The sequence below is a fragment of the Nothobranchius furzeri genome, chromosome 14 (assembly GCF_043380555.1).
Source record: "Nothobranchius furzeri strain GRZ-AD chromosome 14, NfurGRZ-RIMD1, whole genome shotgun sequence".
In the NCBI taxonomy this organism is placed as follows: domain Eukaryota; kingdom Metazoa; phylum Chordata; class Actinopteri; order Cyprinodontiformes; family Nothobranchiidae; genus Nothobranchius; species Nothobranchius furzeri.
This window is the reverse complement of record NC_091754.1, coordinates 21,435,921-21,454,328: the sequence shown is the minus strand read 5'-3', so window position 1 is coordinate 21,454,328 and position 18,408 is coordinate 21,435,921. Positions and strand designations below refer to the sequence as shown.

General features: G+C 40.6%; 2 protein-coding genes across 6 annotated transcripts; both read right to left on the bottom strand.

Annotated features, from left to right (window-relative positions):
- Positions 1 to 7: 7 nt before the first annotated feature.
- Positions 8 to 16,506, bottom strand: hoxd3a (homeobox D3a). 5 transcript variants are annotated; one of them, XM_070544440.1, is made up of 4 exons: positions 16,209 to 16,506; positions 3,809 to 3,868; positions 1,838 to 2,387; positions 8 to 1,715 (listed from the first exon to the last, which is right to left on the bottom strand). In XM_070544440.1, the coding sequence occupies exons 3-4, from the start codon at positions 2,283 to 2,285 to the stop codon at positions 964 to 966; spliced, it is 1,200 nt and encodes a 399-aa protein (XP_070400541.1). In that variant the 5' UTR covers positions 2,286 to 2,387; positions 3,809 to 3,868; positions 16,209 to 16,506; the 3' UTR covers positions 8 to 963. The 5 variants fall into 5 exon arrangements, with proteins under 5 accessions (XP_070400541.1, XP_070400544.1, XP_070400545.1 ...); XM_070544443.1 differs by lacking the exon at positions 16,209 to 16,506 and adding an exon at positions 14,016 to 14,120; XM_070544444.1 differs by lacking the exon at positions 16,209 to 16,506 and adding an exon at positions 7,263 to 8,783.
- On the bottom strand, positions 8,873 to 14,142 carry hoxd4a (homeobox D4a). Its single transcript, XM_015966457.3, has 3 exons — positions 14,016 to 14,142; positions 10,930 to 11,907; positions 8,873 to 10,619 (listed from the first exon to the last, which is right to left on the bottom strand). Exons 2-3 carry the CDS (start codon positions 11,336 to 11,338, stop codon positions 10,330 to 10,332), a joined length of 699 nt encoding a protein of 232 aa, XP_015821943.1. The 5' UTR covers positions 11,339 to 11,907; positions 14,016 to 14,142; the 3' UTR covers positions 8,873 to 10,329.
- Positions 16,507 to 18,408: the final 1,902 nt, after the last annotated feature.

The window sequence follows — 18,408 nt, the reverse complement described above, 5'->3', positions numbered from 1 at the left end:
AAAAAGCACAAGTTTAAGCACTTTATTTACAAAATGTTAAACACAATAAAATAGAACATTTCAATATCATCGGGGTTCCATTAATTTATGGAGCTGAACATAACAATAGATGACAAATTATAAGACTGCACAAAAAATATGACATGCTGGTGCTTTCAATGTTTGATTCGTCGATAGTCTGCGTTTCCCTTTAAGGTTTGACACCAGATGAACCCAGAACACGTTTTTTCAATGTCCCACTTCAGATTCCCAGCTCAAAATTCCCATTTCTCCCACATCACACCGCGGTTTACGGTGCTTCTGAACCCTGTTTTACCAAGTGCACTGCAAATCCTCCCTTATAAATACTCGCATATAAATGATAAATAATGTGCAATACAAAAGCAACTGATTCGTAATAAATAGGTTATATGGTAGTGCGAAAGGTTATTAAGGAATATAAATAAATAAGGGGCGAGGAAAATAATACAATTAATGGTACAAAACAGACAAAAAATGCATTTTTCCAGACAAAAACCCTTCTCTACGGATGAGCGTCTACTTTTGTGATCTACAAGACTTATCTTCAAGTAACGGTGTGAAATCTTCAAACATTGCGCATTGCACATGAGGATAAACAACAAAAACGAGAGAGAGAGAGAGAGAGAGAGAGAGAGAGAGAGAGAGAGAGAGAGAGAGAGAGAGAGAGAGAGAGACTATTAACAGCCAGACTATTGTGCCTCTGCGCTTCTCTGAATATTTAAAGAGAAATGGACAAAGCTGAATTATTTAGAAAATAATTACACAATAGCATTAATATTAATATCAATAATACTGTAATAATACACACGACTCGCTTGCGGAGTTAATAGACTAGTGAGGTAATAAAAAAAGGGCGTAACATCATTTTGGCACACACACACACACACACACACACATACATACATACACTCACGCAGGCGCACACACGCACTGGAGACAAGATTACAAATGCGTGAGTTTAGGCGCTTCCTGAATCCTTCCCTGAGAAACTTGGTGAGAGGTGAGGTCTGTGTATGTGGGGTGGGGGTCACACGGTCCGTGGTGGTGGTTTCCTGGGATCTGAGCGGCACAGCTGTAGTCCACGCTGGTGGATGAGGGGTGGGGAAGGTGGCCAAGGTTGAACATGGGGCCCGAGGCTGGCATGGAATCAACAAAATTCCCACCCACGTAAACGGGGCTGCCTTGCAAATTGGCGTTGGCAAAGCTTCCGTTGCTCTGCATGCCGTGGTGTTCGTACTCGGAGCCCGGGTACCTCTTCTGTTGAGGGATGCAGCCGCCCAGCGGCGCCGTGTACGCGGCCAGGCCGTACATGTTCTGCTGGGGTTTGGCGAAAGACGGGGGCGAAGGCGCGTCATAGCTGAGGCTGTTGACGTTCTGGAGCTGGCCGGCGTATCCTGTGTGATTCGGGCCACTCAGCGGCGGGCTTCTATCTGGGGAGTGTCCCATGGGAGAGTGCGCCAGGCCTTTGGACTTCTGGTCCTTTTTGTATTTCATCCTCCTGTTTTGAAACCAGATCTTAATCTGGCGCTCGGTCAGATTCAAAAGATTCGCCATCTCCACCCTCCGAGGGCGACAAAGGTAGCGGTTAAAGTGAAACTCCTTCTCCAGCTCCACTAGCTGCGCGCTGGTGTACGCAGTTCTGACCCGTTTGGAGGCTGGTCCTGGTGGACTTTTCTCATCACTCACCTCCCCACCTGTAAAGAAGCCACAGCATCATCCTTTGAGCATTATGAATAGCAGTTCATCAGCACCTCAAGGCCTACACACATACACACACTCTCTCTCTCTCATTCACACACTTGCAGCATCATCCTACCTGCAGCAGCACAGCCGTTGCTCTTCTGCTTCGAGTTCTGCCGAGTCTCTTTCATCCAGGGGAAGATCTGCTTGGTGAGGGCTGGGGTGGCGCCACCGGAAGTGCTGCTGGGTGGAGACTTCTTCTTCTGGGATGTAGAGCTGTTGGAGCTCGGGGAGGACGCAGACAGCGGAGGCGCCTGCTGCTCCGTGATGCTGTTGGTCTGGCTGCTGCTGCTGTTGCTTTGACTGCTGCTTTGCCGCATGCAGTCTCCGTTCAGGTCGCTGTCTTTGAGAGCTGGAGGCCGGACCGCAGAGGTCTGGATGGGACACACCGAGCTCTGGTAGTCACTGTCAATGTTAGGGGCAGGGTAGGGCTGGTGCGCGGGGCCATAGCTGTAGGAGTCTGGTTTATGGTAGTTGTAGCCTCCAAACAGTCCAGAGTTGTCGTAGTATGTTGCTTTCTGCATTTTGTGGATTTAAAGCCAGTAAGACGCAACAGCTCTCAGTGGCATGGATGTTGATTATAATTCACGTGACTGGTGTTTCCCACAGCTGCTCCAGTCTGTGAGCTATCAAAAGAAAGACAAATCACTATCATTTCAGAATTAACCTTGATTGTCACTGATATTTATTCAATATTCCAACTCAAACCTCTGCTTTTGGTCAACCAAGTTTACATAAATAACCTTATCTTAAAAAAAGAATGAATAAACTTAAACTTTTCATATCTCAGCCTCACAGTGGAGTCCTACTTTTGGCTCATTTTGGCCACAAAGCAGTTAAAGTTTAACTTTTGCTTAAAGGACCCTCTGGGAGGCTTTAGTAGCCCCACACAAACAAGCTGAATCAGCATTTGTCACACACATACACACAATACCCCTTTCACTAATCACAGGCCTCACAAAGCGCGTCATGCACTCATTGTTGCCGCGCACACGCACGATCAGGGTCCATTTTTACGCACGTTTTCTTTCATGGGAAAGGTATGATCCTGCTATGAAGGAGTGTATGTGCGCGAGCGTGCACGAGCGAGCGTGCATGCAAATGATTTGAGTGTTGAATAATTTATTTGCACATTTTTCATATTAATTTTGTTTCTTATTGTTTTTTTTTCTGTTTTTGCAAAACATCCCAAACTGGTTTTAATACAATAACAAATCGTTATTTTGAATGACCAAAAGACCTTCGTGCAGCTTTATTTGTTGTCAAAACGCGCGGTAACATTTTAACTTATGAGCTGGAACAAAAATATCAAGGTGGCGCGCGCTGCTGTATTCGGTGGCTTCATGGAGTCTGCGCCGCGCATAACAATTGCACCTGTCAGTGTGGACCGCGGCAAAATTTATGACCGCAAATGTTATGGTTGAAAACGGCTTCAGAGAGGAATGAAAGGCAAAAACACTCCTCAGGACGCACAGCCGTCACGAGTGTAAAACTGCGCGTGGGAGGAAGGCAAGGGGAAAGAATTCTGGCCACTTCTCGTGCGCAAGAGGCTCGGTTTATAAATGGAGCCCCCGATGAGTCTGAGTGCGAGTCTGCAGCTAAACACCAAGCTGGGAAACCGGAGCTTTTTTTTTTTGGTTTTCTTTTTCATCTCCAACATAATAAAACTAATTCATTTGCGTTTTCATGGACACAATGCGGATTTTTCCTTACATTCCTATTTTTGCGTAATTCCGTTCATGTCCAAGAAGTGAAGTCTTTAAAATGATGGATTATAAGGAAAAAAATATTTCCTCACTCATTGGATTTAATTCAAGGAAAACTAAACAAAAGGGAAGAAAGGAACGCACTTAAACTGGACTCTGGCCTGCGTAAATAATTACGCGCATGCACAGGGGGAAAGTTAAGGCCATTCTTCATGCCACTTCACTGGATTTAAGCCTCCCGTGAAACACTGGAAGCGTATGCAGCCTAATAACGAATCACCCTTTCGTCTTGTGAGCAGTCTATGTGCGTTTTTCTTTTTTATTAAAGAAGAGTTACTCACCGGAATCTGTGCAGATCTCTTTTATATCCCTCACGCATTCATCACCACCTCCACCCCGACCTAGAACACAAGTTAATAAAATGATTTTTTAAAAGCTGATGGAGTATTTTCTTCACATATTTATGTTTTAACTCTAAAATTAATTTATTCATTAATGTACATGAAATTAGTTTTTATTTACCTGCAGAATCATTGAAATAAAATAATAGATAAAAATATTTATTGTCACCATTTTCGACATCTTTTTTTTAGATGCTGCCTTCTTGCCTGGGGATGAATGAAAAGGTCTTACACGTGCACTTTCGTACAAAGAGAAGCAGCCTTAAGCTTTTTTGGTGACCTTTAGGTCATTTTGCACTAAGCCAAAGTTTAATGAACAACGAGAAATTTTGGCTTTAAGTAGCCTCCCCAAAAAAATCTCAACCAAATTCAGATCCGCTCCAGCTCTGAGAAGACAAGAGATGATGCTCCGCCGACGGCTGGAAGACCTAAAATAACTATTCATGGGATTAGTTTTCATTTTCATTGCTAAAAATCTCTTCGTTTGAAGATATTTATTTTGAAATGTTGAGATTCTTTTAAATCATTTTGGAATAATTATTAGAGCTGGTTTATAATCTGCGCCTCCATTGCTGTTTGAGCCCACTGAGGTACTAGTAGCAGACAAGCTCCTCTTTTCACAGCGCCGTGTTTTTCGCCTACGCGCTGTCACGGTAAGTTTGGCGCACACAATGGTTCGGACGCAAAGTGGAGTGTTATTATCTCACAGAATCGTTTCAGATCTCCAAAACTCAGTTTAAAATTCAGGTTAGACAGTCCGTGTGTTATTGTTGAAAAAGCATCAAAATCTCTCGTTTGTATTTAAATTAAAATAAATTGGGATAAATAAGATGGGCGTTTCTGGAGAAAATGAAAGGTTGTTTTCATTAAATCTTATTATTTAGAGCAAAAAATGTACAATTTGTCTTTTTTATCTCCAAGTTAACGACTAAAAGTACTTGGAAGTATGAACAGCTGATAAAGATATTCTATAATAAGAAGAAAAAAATAATAATTGTTATATAAAATAAACAATAAATACATTTCTTCAATATAAACTTTTATGGTTTATGCTGTTCAGATTACATGTTCACTGCAGAATAATTTTATTCTCATTATGTGTTCCTACACATCATAAAATAGGTCCACATCTGAAGGGCGCAAATGTGTAGCATGCGGCTAAAATCCACCTAGGAGCGAAAAATTATGAAGAAAATAAGTGATTATTTAGGACATTAAATAGAGAAAACGAGTGTGTTTGCATGGATTGTTGTTGGTTTATAATCCAGTAATCCCTTAGTCCACAAACAAAGCCATATAGTAGAAAGCACATAAATCACACCAAGCGCCAGTGACGATAAGACAACAAATTAATGTGATTTACGATCCACGAGTCAAAAAAGAGAAAAGTTCCTCTCTTTCGTATACATCTGAACTGGGATTAATAGAAAATGAAAAAAATTAAATCTGCAGAAAAATGCAGCTTGGACTCAAATCTGTCGATAATATTTGAATGGAAAAGGAAATTTACGTGTCTGCTTTTGGATGACGTGCTGCTCCACGATACCCGCCACCTCCTTGGATGCAACGAATCCTAATATATTTCCGTGCATTGTTTTAACCCGTGGTTAAAGGCTTCTTCAATTGCTTACCTGCGAATCAATTCATCATAAAGGTTTTCCTCTCAGTCTGGCTTCCTTTCCGTGCAGTCTCTGAGAATAAATCCTTCGCCCTTTGTCTGCAGACAGTGCTGTCCTAAACCTGATCTTGCTGTTTTTCAGACATTTCCATACACCGGTGGAGACAGAATTCCCGAAAGAATGGAAGGACTCGCGTTCAACTACCAATAAAAAGCGAACAAGGTATCCTTATTCCAGAAGAGGAGAAAAAAATCACTGGCAATCAATCAACCAGTGGAATATGGAGGCCTGTGCAGATTCGCAGCAATAGCATTTGGATTATTTGGGGTTTCGGAAGCTTTTATGATGACAAATAAAGGCGCTGCCTTTGGATTCAAGCTTATTTGTTCACGTGATCATTCCCTTCTTCACGCGAGCCCCTTACCTCACCAGTCCATTTTGATAAAGGGTGGCGTTTATATCCTCGTCTGAGCTGTGTGATTGTGAAAATGTCCCTCTGCCTGCTTCTTTGCATGCTTTCAGAGGATTTCAACTCACCACTGCACTTAAACGCAGCATTGTGGAGGAGGGGGGTATTAATAAAACACATTTAGTCATGTTTAGCCTCCATGTTTTAGATCATTTATCTTATTTGATCGTTTTTAAAAGAAAATCACAATAAAATAGATAAATGTGTCCTTTTACGCATCACTTAAAGTGTTTTTATGATGAAAAAAAAGACATATCCTTTTTGGGAACATCTGTGATGTAGCATGTGCGTTTAAAGGTGATTTATGAAATAAATGACGTGTGAGGTTTTCTTGCAGCTGGGCATGGATTGTATTCAAATAAAGCACATTCTCAACGTGCGTTTGTTTTGTCTGCCTGCCTTCCCACCCTACAACACAAAGAGTCAGAGAGCCATGGCTTCCATTGTTTTCTGCATCAATCACAGACTTCATCAAATAATGGCAAGATTTAATAAGCAATAAATCCATAAATGAGCCGGAAGTCCATACAGATTTGCAAAGGAAGATGCTTTTTTCCCTCCCCAATCTGGAGCTGCAGGGAGAGACCGTCGGCTGCTACAGTGATTGGGGTTTTTATCTTTGCTGAGAGCAAGGAGAAAAGGGGGGTGCGGGACTGGTAGCGTCGCAGCATATGTTCAGAGGGTAATAAAAGTGAAAGATTTACAGTTTTCGCCCGGCCCACAACAGCCTCGCACCCTTTCAGGAATTACTGAGGGTGATTTACAAGGAGGCAGAACTGTCAGGCTGCCCAAACTTCCACCACTTCTAAGAAATCAAAATCAAATCATCCCTTCTCTCAGAATAAAAGCGTGAGAAATAAGTCTATGTCGGAAATGAAAACGCGCGTGCAGTTAGTAATCCTGCTATAAATGAAAAAAGCATGTCCTCGTTTGCTTTAGGATTACCACGTTCCACGATTTTAATCCAAAATCTCGTTTATTTCTTTGCTTTTTGTGCGTATTCATAAAAAAATCCCGAATTCGATTGTAAAAGTCAGACACATAATGGCCCACAGAGGGGCTAAAAGAGCACTCTATGAACACATATCAATGCTAACCCATAAAAACACTCAAATATGCACGCGTAAAACCCCAAATCCTTCTATTCATCCCAAATAAAATAAAATAAAATAAACGCGCGTGCAGCGGTTGCAGCCACGAATGCACTCAGAGCGCACACATCACATGGAGCAATTCATCACATATCACGACATTTGATATCGTCATTTACCTGCTCGGGCAACATGAAAAATGCTGAAATATTTACCTACCCAAGCTTCCATCGGTTGAGAGGTGTAGCCACAGCGCGCGGGGGCTTTTACAGTCGCGCCCGAGTATCGGATATTATTTTCTTGGGGGGGGATCTCTTCAGTTTTCAAGTCTGATAGAGTCCTTGCGATTAATGACGACGCCGTGTTTCTAGGGGGACGTGCTGCATTAATTATTTAGACAATCACGTGGTCGAGAATAGAGAGCGGAGTGGTATAGTCTCTGGATTATATCTCTGAATGCAGACCGCGCACTTTCATATATCTTGCAGGGGGGTTGTCTGGCTCGGAGAGGCTTCTGCGAGAACAGCTGGAAATCAAATATGGCCGGATGGAGAGCCACGGCGCTGTGTTCCTCTGCGCCCGGTGCAGTGTCATTGAGAATGGCACTGCCTATGGCTCCCATTTATTGCTGTTCAGACATGTAGGTCAGTGTGGCTGCGCGCTGCACGCTGCTGCTGCTCTGACCTGATAACAGAGCCTTATTCCAGCTTCATGTTTTAATTCCAGTGCATCTGAGCGCCACGCGGGGCTTATTTTACTATGAATAGAAAACAAATAATGACGCACGTGCGCGTGCGCGCGTGCATTAGCAACAATTTCATAAGTTGTGAGATAAAGATGTTTTCCTCCTCCTCCTGTTATCTTCCACATATCGGTGTGCAGATGATTTTTGGCAGAATGGTGGATTGGAAGCATCATTTTGTTTCTTGGACATGACACGAGCTCATATTTCACACACACGAACGCAAATGTATGCAAACCAGCCCGCGTGCACTCCCGGTGACAAAGACAGTCCAAAAGTGTTTGACTGCAGATCGTCTTTCCACATGTCTGTTTATGGCCGCTTTGTTTGTATCAGGGTTGATTTTGCAGCGTTTGGAGGTCGAAGGTCATTGCTGCAGCGAGTCTTCCTCAATAAACCTTGAAGAAATATTTGATATAAACTTTTAGTTTTGATGCTTCACCCTGAGTTTGCTGTACCACCAGGATTGTGTGTTTAGGGTGTCACATTAGACAACACCTGGTTTGGAGACGAGTCTGGATCTTTAAAAAATGTTTCAGATTTAGTCTTATGAAGTTATTTTTTAAATAAAAGTATCAGTTTTGCTGTAAAATCTTAAAATGAACATGTGTTTTTAAAAGTCGCCTTGGATGTTTGTAAATAATTCATCTGAGGGTGGTTTTACGCACGGAGGCGCTCTCAAGGATAATAGTTAATGAGTGATATTTTTCACGGGACTGAAAGCTCAACCTTTCTCATTTATTAACAACGCACTTCGTTTACAAACCACTAATAAAAGGTTCGCTCTAAACGCCATATTTTTTTTAATTTTCTGAACATTTGTGCGTAATTTAGCTTCATTTGTGAAATATTCTGACCTCCACGACTTTCCACCGCATCTTATTCAATAAATTAAGAAAGAAACGCACCTCTCCCGACTCCAAACAAGTCTGTGACAATAAAGAAAAGACATTTAAATAATCAGAAGAAAATGATACGTACCCTTCTCATTTGGAATGGAAAAGAAATTTCGTGAAATTCTTTGTGGGCGACGAAAAATAAACATTGAGGAGAAATATTTATTTGCAAATATTCAAATGCATATTCAGTAGAAATCTTTATTATTTTAATATAATTCTCACATCTCAATGCACCGTACAAGGTAAAAAGCATGTACGAAAATAAAAAAACGACAAAAGACAGATTGCATATGGACATGAGGAGACAAATGCACAAATCCGAATCTCCTCGAGGGGCCTGCACGTCGCATACATACAACCAAAACACGTGTAAAAGTAAAATTTACTAGTTCTTACTGTCAATTCGTTTTTCAAGGAACTTCAGAAGTTTTTTTCTTTCTTTTTTTTTCTTTTTTTTGAGCAGTAGCGCCTAGGAGAGAAAATGCTGCTTGTCCGGCGGGTCAGAGGGGTGCTGGGGTCAGTCCTGCGGCTGAAATGTGTCCCCTGGATGAACCTGCCTCTGCTGCTTTTGTCGACTTTCGGTTGAAATACCTTTTCAACTGTCTCATCACTTCAGAGAAGATAGCTTCTCTTACTGGGAGAGCTTCTGGGCTTTTTTGTGTGTGTAGTAAGACAATGACGTTTTAAAACAAAACAAAAACAATGTATGTCTTAAAATGTGACCTGAAAGCGAACACTTTCAAATTCTGGTTCCTTTGATGTAAATGACTAAAGAAACCAGATTTTTTACTGAACGTAGACCTTTTAATACAACACAAAGCTATTTTTGTGATCATTAAGATTTAACGAACATTTTTGTTTAAATAAAGTGGAAAAAATATTTTGGGAGCAAATAAATAAAAATAGTTCCAAAAAATCCTAAAGACTCGCAATTTTGGTTCGAGGAGAAACATCCGACATGAATTTGGTGCCATGACGGAACAAATGATCGTTCATGTCTCAAATAGCCTGAGAAGAACTCGGAAAATGTTTACAAAGATGTCAGGAGAGATTTATAAGGGCCCTCTGAGTGCCACCCGCGCAGGAATGTCTTAGGGATCATTTTTAGGCTGAGAACATTTCAAAGTTTTATTTTATGTTTTTGTACAAAATAAATTAAAATATACAAAAAGGAGGTGTCGCTGAAACATACAGCGGGAAATTACGCAAAAGAAAAAAAATAAGGTTCAGGCGTGTTTGGGGAGATATATGCAATAAATGCTGATTTCAAGTACCTTTTAATTGTGCGTTTAATAGAAAAATAAAAACATTTTCAAGTTATTTGAACGAATTGAGCCAATTTTAAATCTTCCAAATGAGAAGATGCCAACTCAGATGCGTGTTTCGATCAAATTCATACTTCAAATAATAACATAAATGTGTTTTTCTCTTTGTTTTTATGAGGAATTTAAAACTTGCAAACCTTTTAGTAACAAAGACAGAGTGTGTTTCTGATTCCGTCTTGAATCAGAGCTGCTGGAGTCGTTTTGTGTTAAATAAAATAAAATAAAAATAAAGAACTTAAAACGAAACTAGTCCATGCAAAAACGTCAGATGCAGCCTTCTTTATGTACAAGTCTTTTCCTCCGCGTCTCCGCTCCTTTATAGCGCTGTGATATCAGTCTGGCTGTCCTTCTGCAGATGGCTGGAGGCCGGTGCCGATCTGCCCTTGGTGTTGGGGAGTTTGTGGTCCTTCTTCCATTTCATGCGTCTGTTCTGAAACCAGATTTTGATCTGCCTCTCGGACAGACACAGCGTGTGGGCGATCTCGATCCTCCGCCGCCTGGTCAGGTATCTGTTAAAGTGAAACTCCTTCTCCAGCTCCAGAACCTGCTGCCGGGTGTACGCGGTTCTGGACCGTTTGGGCTCCGACCCCGTGTAGTCCGGGTTCACTGCGGGGGGGACAAACAGAAAACAGCAACAATAAAAGAACAGAAGAGGAGGAAAATGTACCAAATGTTGTCTAAGATGCAGCCGGTTTGATAGAAGGGCAAAAAAATTAGCAAAAGGACTTTAGAAATAAATAAAATATTAAACTTTTGGCTGATTTGGAACAGATCTAACAAAGCCAGGCTCTGACCTAGCGGCCTATATCCGGAGCTATAAAAATTTATGACTTGTGTAATTGTCGAGGCCTCTCAAAGACTCCTATAAATATCCCCCTGAATGTACTCCAAAAGGAAACAAAAGAGGAGATCTTACCGGTAGTTACGTGAACTTTCTTCATCCAGGGGTAAACCACAGCTGGCTGCTTGTTCTGTGTCCCATTCTGGCTCTTTGTGTTTTCCTGCTGTCCACAAGTCCGAGGTCCGGCCACTTGGACCGGGGGGGCCTGCTCAGTCTGTGCGCTAAAATGACTCGGGTGGCCGACTCGGTCGTGCACATGACCCCGTGGCTGCACCGTGGAGTCCGGCACGGTGCTGCAGCTGAAGGGCTGCTCCGGGTAGTTTGACCGTGGGTAGATCCCTGGATGCTGGAAGTCTGCGTCCTGCGCAGGACTGTAGAAGTCCGAGCCCTGCTCAGGTATGTAGTTATTTTGCGAATATTCCTCGCAGGGAGGAAATTTTGGATCCACATACTTAGAGTTCACCATATACGAACTCATGGCCATTAATTTCTGAAGGTAGAAAAATACTAATTTTTCTCGAGTACTCTTTTTTTTCCTCCCTCCATAGAGCCCTCCTACTTGGTGTCAACTGAATAAAGTTAGCGAACCATGTGACCAGATCGGCCAATGGAGGTGATGCTGGTCCAAACACGAGTAAACACACAACTAAAGTGCGTTTTTTACCTAAATGAAGACGCAGCATAATAGGACCCTGGTGGAAAAAACAAACAATAAACAATCCTCATGCACTTTGTAGAAACAGAGAGTGAAACTTCTGCAAACAAAAGCAAATACCCTACTTCAACTTTCAAATCTAAAACCTATCATGCAGAAAATAAACAGATGCGACTATGCATGCTTTATTTTATTAACTATATGTTCTTTCACCTGAACTTAGATTGTATTTTGTCCAAGTTGGAGGCATGGTGCTGAACAGAGAACGCAACAAAAGCTACAAAAAGCCCTGTGGCATAAAAGCAGTGGATAATGACTGAGGACAATTGATGGACACTGTCTTTGTCAGGAAGGGGTCATCCAAGAGTTACACGAATCTCATCCCTTCATCTGCTCCCCTTTGAGAAAAAAGAAGAAAAGTAGCTTATTGGAAAGCAGCAGCAGCCTCTGGAAATCAATAAAACAGAGACACGTGGGCTAGGAGGAGGCTGCGTTCATTTTTAGAATTTTATGTAATGAAACATGAAACAAAACATCTATTTTTCAAGAATAAGTTCTACATTTTTACGCTTTATATAGTTTAAACATATCCCCTAAGTGGCAAATATCAGATTTATCTATTTTTATCAATGTTTACGAGCAGGCCTTAAAAAGATGAGTCATACATATTCGAAGTTTTTTCATCGACCATATACTCCCCTAGAAACGAATCTGTGACTTTGCTTTCATCACACAAATTCGGTTCTACAGGGTATATATAGACGACGGGAAGTGGCACTGCCCACTTTCAATTTCCTCTTATGTAAACAAAACCGCCAAAGTGGCTCAAAATCACACAAAAAAACAAGAATCGTCAAAGAAACAAAATAGATTTGAGTTATATATTAAACATTTAAATGCTTTATTCTAAAGAGAAATAAGACAAAGTAGAAAACTGGCTTCATTCAAGTTCAAGCTGTAAAATAAGAAGTTTCAACTTGTTTTTAAACTCTCTCATCAGATTTATTCTCTTCTTATTCTAAACTCTTGGAACTGAGCAGCAGATAAGTCCAGCTGCACTCTGAGGGCGCTTATCACCGCTCACCGAAAGATGAGGCTAAAGGCCACCGGGGTCAAACCGAATCATTTACAAACTATCCGAAACTTTCATTATTTTTGGTGCAGCTGACAGCTCAAAGGGTGCAAAAGTTTACCAAAACCCCACAAGAGAGGCCTCAAACTTCCCCTTGCAAGATGATTCCATCTGAAAACGCACAGCCTGCACGTTCTCATTCACAAAAAGGGACATTTCTGGTCAAATGCCTCTGCTTTTACGCACGAATCAGCAACAAAATAAAGAGAAATGCCACCTTAGTGCAAGAAATGTTCCAAAAAATTACTAAAATCACAACAAAGCTACTTGTCTTTCATTGCATTAGTTCACATAATTTATGCAGGTCGTTTAAAAATGACTCCCTTAACAATCCTGAAAGAAGAAAATCGAAAAATGTCAATTTCTTAAAAAAAATAGAAAAAGACGTTATTATTTAATGATGCAGCTATTCTGACTTTAAATTGTTGCATTTATAACGACTAATGTTGTTGGAAAGATATTTTAAGTTGAAAACAAGAAAACGTTCAGAATAAAACGTAATTAATGAAAACTTGACTACAGGCCAGGAAATGGATTGAAACGAGTCGAGATGAATATCAAAATAAATAATATTTCAGAGGAAACTTGTATTTTTTACTTAATTTAAAAAACAAAAATCGTTCTTGCATTTCACATTTCAGTATTTATTAGACGGCCTGACCTGCCTTTCACCTTCTCCTGCTCGTCCTTCAGACGGGTCAAAGCCGAGAGATTCACAACAAAAGAAAGATAAAGTCAGCGTTTCCTTGCAGCAAAGGCCAACTAGTCTAGACTGAACGAGGTTTACTCCAGTTAAAAGCTTTTCTGGTCAGAAATTGGCGCAATTATTTATGGAAGCAAAAAATAAATGAAAAATAAATAAAAGACATTAATAGACATTTTGGAAACGTTTTCTTCTAAAAAATGATAAAGATTTTTTTCTAAATAATTATTAAAATTTCAAATACAATTACTAATGTTATGTGACTACATAAAAAATGAAAATCTTTAATATTAAACGAATTATAGGCCTGCAACAAATAAAGAAAAATACAAAGAAAATAAAATGTTTATAATAAAGCTTCCCTTTTCTCCCAACTCAATCGATTTGAAGTAAATAAAATACTTCCAAATTTTGAACATTGTGGCTATTTTAGTAGCACAAAAGGCAGAACATAAAACATTCTGGCCCTTTTCTGTAATCCACGTCTTGCTTTCAACAGGTTGAACTGGCGTCTCGGCAGGATTAAAGCCAACTTCCTCTCAGCGTTTAGCTTCCATCTCTGCGCTGTAGCTGCTTTTACAGGCAGGAAACAGTTTAGCCATGAGCATTACGCATGTGACATCACACACGCCCATACAGCAGCAGCACAAAGATGATAAAAGCCAGCTTACCACAGAGACCGCAGCTCGTGGAGCAGCAGCGCGCAGCGTCCATGCTGCAGAAGAAGAGTCCGCTCCCAGTCAGCACAAACGTTTTTCCAGCCCATCTGGACACGCTGACTGAGAATTATATTTTGGCTTGTCAAGTCCCGGGCCATAAAACAAACTTTAATGGCGTCACGTGTTTCCTCACAGCCATTCACAACAGCGCGCGGGCCCATAAATAATCCCCAAAGTTGCACTTACTCAATAATGCTGATTACATTAAAGCGCGTGAGGAAAAGTCCTGGAAACGGAGGAAGCTGGTTGGCTGGAGGTTCTGATTAAAATGCACAAATAAAGATGTTTCAATAATATTTTTTAAGCAATCTTCAAACTGCACTATTGCCAGCCACTGATCTCCTCTCAGCTCTAAAGCTGAGTCTTTATCACGTGATTGTGAGGTTTTACTGAAAGCTTATGACCTTTAGTGTCTCTAAACAGGAGCACGCATAGCTGATTTGCGCTCAAAGATATTTGTCTCCTTGGTGAACCTGCCACAGAAAGACTATTGCCATTTCAGGCCAATCACAGACCGCAACGCACGACTTCCCCGCCCCCTTCATTCCAAACCAAAAGGAGATAACCCTGTTCAGTTTTTTTTACACAAATCAAATGTTTACTTTTTACAGCTTCATGTGGAGAATAGAGCTTTTATCATTAATTTAAGTTTATATTATTTTATTCATCAATAAACCACCAGGTTTCAAAGTCTTCCCTTTCACATCAAACCACATCTGCTCACAAGCCTAAGATAATTAAAACAACAATTCATTGCTGAGGTAAATTAGACCCGAGCGCTGTGATTTTAGGAGCACTGGAGCTTCATCTGATAACATTCAGATTTACTGAATCAAAGCTCCATTTTAATGTGCTACAAAAAAAATCTCTGGTCTCACGTGACCTCCTTGTCAGCCAATCACTGCTCACAAAACGCTGCACGGTTGGGAGTGCAGAGCAGAAGGTGAGAGGCTGAGTGTTGGGCAATAGCGCCTCCTGCTGGCGCTTACAAGGCCTCCAGGTTCCCCTGCTGGAAAAATAATCCGACCACACAAAAAGGCCAGATTATTTAATCCCACATTTTATTACAAGGATTTATAGTTTGTGAGAGAAATGCAGCTTTGCTCAGGCAAACTTTGACTTTCCATATTTGTTGTAGGAGTTTTGGATATTGTTGCCATTTCTGGTCTGTTATTGTGAGTTTTGAACACATATTGTATTTGTTTATAAATGATAATTAAACAAACGGTCCAACAAATATTTAAATTCTTGAAAATTAAAATAAAACAAGTAGTCTCTGGTCTTAGATTTGATGTAATGTTGTTAAGAAGACGCGTGTTTAAATTAAAAAAGTCTTATGTCATTATCAAAAATTCTGTTTCACTTATTGTAAAAGTAAAAATCAATTGGTGACGGCATCACATAAAATCAGTGCAGGGTTATGCATCAATTAGATAGTTTTACATGATACATTCATCCACGCATCTGAAGGTTGCTTACATGTTTCTCGTGCGCATTTGCGCCTCTCGTCTGCTGTGCAGGGTCCATTTTGCCGCATTGCAGTAAGGCTGTAAATACTTTCGCAGCTGCCTGTCAGGCTCCGGTGAAATACTGTCTTTGTTCAGTGTGCCTCATCTCTAAGCAGCTGAAACCAGCTCATGAGAACCCAACGTTTCTAGACTTTGCAAATGTGGACTAAAATAATGATTTCTCATTTGATTTTGCTTTTGGCACGAATTTGAGGACTTAGTGTGGATATTGAGGTCCTCTACCACGTCCAGAAAAGACAGATTTCAGCAAGCCAACACTCGCTTGGAATTTAACTAAATGAGCTAAACAGAAATATTTTATCTAAACTGTGAAATGCAATCATTTCAACTCCAAAATCAAGCTGAATCAAATGCACCAATATTTTTAAATGTCGAGTGGATCAAATATTTAATTTCCTTTGATTTGTTGCAGCTTTTTGCGTTAATTTTTTTAAATAGCCCCGTAAACCTATTTAAAGTGTAAAAACCATTTATTTCAGCACACCCTGCAACACGTGAAACCACCTCATCACCTAAGTGACATTACCTCACTGCTCATTTACATGACTAATGAAACAGGAAGCTGTCAAGCACCGCACACACGAGCTCGCGCACGCTGAAAAGGCGCAAATCTTACCAGAATCCAGTGGATATTCCATGTTTACTCTTTGATCTTTAAATCTGCGGTGGGGTTTGGTGAAACCCCCGCCGGCCCGGCGCTGCTTTGCGCGTCGAAGTGAAGCAGAAACGCTTCTGTGATCAGTCATCCAGCAGCTCGTTGCCAAAATGATAAAAACTAAAAGAAAAACCGCTCTCCGCCGATCAGATGCGACGTTTCTGAAACGAATGCTTGGCATTTTCACCGCAAAGCCGAGCAGAGCTGTTTTGGTTTAACACCAATAGAGGCAGAATGCAAACGGGGCGAAAAATCGCCTGGGAAATCAGGGAAAGGGCCATGAAGACGCTTGCCTCTCACACATGACCAGTGGCATCCAATGACAGGCGATGGAGGCGCATAAAAAGCCTCTATTGCCAAGTTGTAAATTGTCCTCTCACAAAAAAGGAATTTGGACTGCAGCAATTCTCCCCATCTTTGCGCATAATAGATGAAGCCCCCTTTATGTTCTCTGAACAAGAGCCCCCAGTATGCCTCTGCTGCTCCTCCTGGATTATAAAATGTTATTTTCTGCAGAGAAAAAGGATGGCTGGAACAAAAAAAGAGACAAAAATGACAAGAACAAAGAAATTAGTGATACTATAAATGTAGTTCTTCCTAAAACAAGATTATGTTATGTAGCAATGTGATGCTTGCAGCAAAACGTGATAGGTCCTTCGTTGTTTTTCCAAGAAACAATAAACAAAAGTCTTTTGATTTGTCAGATTTTGCTTTAAGCAAGACGACGCCGTCCCCGTCCCCGTCCCCGTCCCCACACACACACACACACACACAATTGTGTCAACTGTGCATAATGTTGACTTGAATTTAAATCATATCGGAATGCAAATAAAGAAAAGTTAATGTAAAAAAAGACATAGTAAATTCAAATTTCTGGGATATTTTACGTAGACCATGGATTTTACGCATCGTCCTCCCTCCACACTCAGACTCAGCTGTGTTTCACGAATAAAAACTACAATGTTCAAGCTTTTGGACCTTCTGCAGTTAGAGGCAAAAGTGTAGCTTCATGAAACATTTGAGTTAAGAGGAATTTCCTTTTATGTCATTGTCGTTGTTCCGGTGGCAGCCAGAGTCAGCACTGTGCGATTTATGGCTGGGCCATGGCTCTGGCTTCCTGTGTGCGCGCGCGTGTGTGCGTGTTAAGGTTTGCTACTTAGACTGTCATATTTTAAATGGGTTAAATGGATTAGCATCACTTTGATTTCCATAGTTCCTCAGAAATTAGGTTACGGATGTTGGAGAATCTGCAGGCTGGAGAGCGGATTTACGCACTAACAAGGTCTGCAGCTCCGCCTGAGGCCACGCAAATGCTTCGTTTCATTTGCAAAAACGTCTCCAGCATAAAAGCGGTTTGGACTCTTACTGCTCTACCATAAAAATACACAAAACCTCTTGTTGATTGGGTTTCCCGGAGGGTATATCATTCCTGTCTAACCTCCATGAATGTTTACTTTTAAATGTCTTGTTTCTAAATGTTTGGCCTAATATTTGTGTAATCAATAATTTAATAAAACAATGAGTTGACACAATAAAACATGAAGAAAAACACTTCCGCATCTCTTTTTATTGTTGGTTCTAAACAGGTCTGACCTGCTGTGTGGGGGTGGAACAGAAAGAGGTTTAAGGCTAATAAAAATGTGAAGGCCACGTCGGAGCCATTTGGGTCTGGTGATGCTCCACGAGCCTCCAGTTCAACCAGCTGAACATCAAACGGTGTTTTTATTTTTGCCTTTTAACAATAAAATTAAATAAAATACGGAAATTCCAGAAATGCGTCCTGGATATGGTGCGTGTTATTTCATTACTGATAATGGGTGTTGTAGCTAAAGAATAGACACATGCGTAAAAGCAAGCTGTCCATAAGGATGCGATCATTTAGAGATTGCAGCTAATTTCTTCAAATTAAAGTATTATTTGAATATCGATATTTGGCTAAAACATCACTTAATCCAATATTGTATAGATCTAAACGAAACGGAACTGTTTACCTTTTATTTTTTGTGCTTTTCCATAGTTTTAATGCGTTTTTGTTTCTAAATTGAAAAGTCTGCAACTAATGGCTTTTAGACAGTGACTTGTTTTATTGTTTTATTATATTATTGTTTGAATATGTTCTATTCCTCGTGTTTAATTGCTTATATTGATCAATATTTGTATC